This window comes from Egretta garzetta, unplaced genomic scaffold (genome assembly GCF_000687185.1).
Source record: "Egretta garzetta isolate BGI_Z169 unplaced genomic scaffold, ASM68718v1 scaffold417, whole genome shotgun sequence".
In the NCBI taxonomy this organism is placed as follows: domain Eukaryota; kingdom Metazoa; phylum Chordata; class Aves; order Pelecaniformes; family Ardeidae; genus Egretta; species Egretta garzetta.
In genome coordinates, this window is record NW_009260227.1 from 567,664 (window position 1) to 571,258 (window position 3,595).

Below are 3,595 nucleotides of genomic sequence, written 5' to 3' on the forward strand. Positions count from 1 at the left end.
CCTGCTGCCAGGCCGTGGGGTGACCCTCGCCGTGCCCCCCAGGGTGAAGCGGTGCTGTCAGGAGGCGATGGGTCCCCCAGCTCGGGTACCATAACCGGGGCCGGAGGCAGCATCCTCTCCTGCATCCCCGAGCACATCGGGGGGTCCCTGAGCTCCCTCCGGCCGCCGGGCACCGGCATCTAGCACGGGTGGGATTCATGCACGGGCCTGGCCGCTGGTGACCTCTTAGGTCTGCCCTCTTAGGTCTGCCCTACGGCTTCGGGATCTGTTCTTCAGGGAAGCAAAACTCATTCAGAGCCGCTCAGCCCATCCTGCTCGGCCGCGGAGCAAACCCACCGCCGTGGAGCCACCACTCGCGCCTCCTGAGACACGTCATGGACTCTAACAACAAGCAGCTCGTGCGTGTGGTCCCTTTGCAAGATGAAACACGTAGCGGCATCACCACTGGATAAGCTTTCGGAAGTCCTGGCTTGTTACTTAAGCGAGGCCAGGCTGCCTGTTGTGATTTTTGGGCACGCATGTCCCCGCTTCCTCTCCTGAGTGGTCCTTACGTTGACCAACAGCTTGTGGGTCCTGAGAGCTGTGCTCCTGGGGATGTTCTCCCTTGAGCTCCAAGCAACAGCCACTGATCCAGACCGACCCAGCGGGGTGTATTTTGGAGCTGCCGGGAAGGAGCTGTCATCTTTGAAGCTACCCCTGAGCAGATGACTGACAAAGTAATGAACGGGAGGGTGCCCCTGCCTGAAAAAGCCTTGTCCGAGGGGTACGCCCGGCTGCGGTACCGGGACACCTCTCTGCTCATCTGGCAGCAGCAGCAGCAGAAACTGGAGTCGGCCCCCCCCAACACTTACCTGAGCCGGAGTCGGAGCATGTGGTACTCGCAGTACGGCAACGAAGCCATCCTGGTGCGGGACAAAAACAAGCTGGATGTCTCCAGGGACACGGGGCAATCTAAGTTCTGTGCTATTATGTAATTTCGGTGGCTTTGCATTAGAAATCCAGACGTAGAGACAAACCAGACTTGCATCACGCTGGGGGAGATGGGTTTGCATCGTCCTTGCGACAAACCTGCGGCTAAGGCAGTGGGTACGGGAGAGGCCGGAAAGGCTCTCTGAAGTTTATGTTTGTTTTCACTGTTGGTAGCATCAGATTTTGCTTGTTGTTGAGTGTGTGTAACGAAAACTGTCTCCCTCAGGAACTCACGAGCCTGTCTTTGCTGCCTGGCATCTTGGCAGGGTCCACGCTGGACCACGTGTTGCTTGGAAGTGGCTTGTGTGCCGTGAGGAGCACCCGCTGCCGCCCGGGAGCCGTCCCCTGCGGGCATGTTCACTGGCTAGCCCGTACGCATTGCCAAAGCTCTGCGATGCTGGCGGGAGGGAGGCGAGCGCAGATCTTCCATCGAGGTTAAGATTTTAGGGAGGGGATTTGCAACTACCTGGCCATTACCTGTTCTGCTTGCTCTGTCTCCCTTTAATTACTGCCCTGGAAATCTCTTACAACCAGGCAATGAAGTGATTTATCGTGGCGCGCCACGGTTTGATCCTGTGCAAAGCCAAGGGCCCTTTCTGATGCCGCAGGACTTCTGGAGTTGGCGGAGCCGGCTCCCTTCACGCAGGTAGATTCCCAGCCCACGCTTCAGAACAGATCACCCAAGCGAGGGACGGGCCCAGGAGAGCAGCAGGAAGAAAGCTCCTGTAAATACACACATCTCCTGCTAAGGGACATAAGGAAACAGAAGTACATACCTGCCCCCAGAGATCAGTTTAGAAGAAAACAGTTTACTGACGTTTGCTTTGTGTTTAAGTTTTCGTGCACGCAGTAGCTTGGAAGGGTTTTTCTTCTAATTTGGGTTGGAGAGTAGCTTTGGTGCATGTATTTCAAAAGTGGTGTCTGGGAGCGGTTGTTTCAACTAACTGAAGGGTTTTAGGAGGGAAAAAAATACTTGGGAATAGTTGCAGTTCTTGGGAATAGAGACTGCTTCCAGGTTGTTTCCATTAGAGCCGAATCGCTAACTTGGGCAAGGCAAGATCAAGCTGAGAAACTCAACCCAGCAAGCACCTAGCTCTGTATTAAACTCAAAGCAGTACCACTTCCAAGGGGTGCTGATTCCGTGCCCAGGGTTCAGCACTAACATTGGGCTTAAGTCATAGATTCCCTTTAGGTCCTGCCTAGGACGTCCTCCCGCAGCCCTGCGTGCCTAATCCAGCCGTGCTTAGGTGTAGGCTTAACTTCCAGCAAATCAGTATTTGATGTTGACTTCAGTATTGATTATTTACCTGCCTAAAATGAGGCACAGTCATTACTTCCACTATATTTATTTGAAACCTCTTTTGCATTTTTTCAAGCACTTTATTTATTTTTCCTTAATACAGTGAAGAAGAATCTCTTCCAGCTCTCCCGTGCAGGTTAAATGCTACAACTCAATTTTGCTAAACCCAGTGCACTGAGCAGAACTTACCTGTTTTAACGGGAGATCGTAGAGTTTTGGGGTACTCGGCCCCGATCCGTAGCATGTGTATGCACTGCAAACCAGAGGCAGCTCATTTTTTTTTATTTTTTTTTTGAAGTACTACGTATGCATGTGTCAGTGTGTGGTACCTTACGTGTGTGCTCGTGAAACTAAACCTGCTGACAGACCTCCGTGCTTCGCCACCCTGCGCATCGCTCCGCACACGGCAACGGTCCTCTTCATCCTGCCAGGATTAGCTCTGGCTGAGAAATATTTTGGGGAATAAATGTTTTTCAACTGGGGGAAAAAAGCATTTGATGAGATTCACAACACTAGCGAGAGTCAGAAAGCTGCCGGCGGCGGTGCCCCTGTCCCAAAGGGGCTGCTGCAGGCAGAGCATGGCATGGGATGCTCCCGCTCCCGGCTGATTAGGTGTAGGGATGGGCAGGGGGCTGCCCTGGGAAGGGCGGGGGGAAGGGACCCGCAGAGGTGGTTCAGGGCCTTTCCAGCAGCCCAGGGGAGCATGCAAACTCCGGGTGTTTAAGGAACAGCACATCCCCCAAACCAGCTGTTCATTTTCTTTACTTTTCTTATAGAAAAACCACTTTTTTTTTTTTTTTTAAATTTCAGTAAGAAAGTTGATTATTTTGGGTATAATCAGTCTCTTTTGGTTTATGTGGCTGGTAAACCAAAATTGTAAGAGTGTTAATTGGGCCATAGAAGAACAGAAACTCAAGTACGTGCATGAGCTCTTCCAGGGCTGAGGCTGGATGTGACAGCAGAGAAGCGTGTGACTTGTTCTTCCATCTCTCCGTGAACGTGACCGCACCATTTTCCGTGTCCTTGTTAGTCACAGCGGGTTTGGGGGGTGGCTGCTACGAGCGAGCATTTCTGTGAGCCAGGGGCGTAGTGTCACTGCACTCGTTTGAAATGCTGTTGGAGCCTCTTTGATAAAGTGCATTAAAGTGATGTGAATGCACCACCGTGAGCAGCTGGTTTTCTTCTGCATGTCCATCACTTCGGCGCCCATAAGGGCTACAGCTCTTATTGCTCCCAATCCCCACCCAGGCAGAGGAGGGAAAGCTCAGCAGAGAGGCAGCTTCTCCCATTTGGGAACTGCCTTAGTTACTGGTGGGGCTGTGGGTC

The 3,595-nt window shown here is 52.6% G+C and overlaps 1 protein-coding gene across 1 annotated transcript; it reads left to right on the top strand.

Annotated features, from left to right (window-relative positions):
* The first annotated feature begins 704 nt into the window (after positions 1-704).
* On the top strand, positions 705-974 carry BRD3OS (BRD3 opposite strand). The gene has a single exon (XM_035897629.1). The coding sequence runs from the start codon at positions 705-707 to the stop codon at positions 972-974; it is 270 nt and encodes an 89-aa protein (XP_035753522.1).
* The last annotated feature ends 2,621 nt before the right edge of the window (positions 975-3,595 follow it).

Coding starts and splice junctions, on each gene's coding strand:
- BRD3OS (XM_035897629.1), top strand. CDS start 705: ATGACTGACAAAGTAATGAACGGGAGGGTGCCCCTGCCTGAAAAAGCC.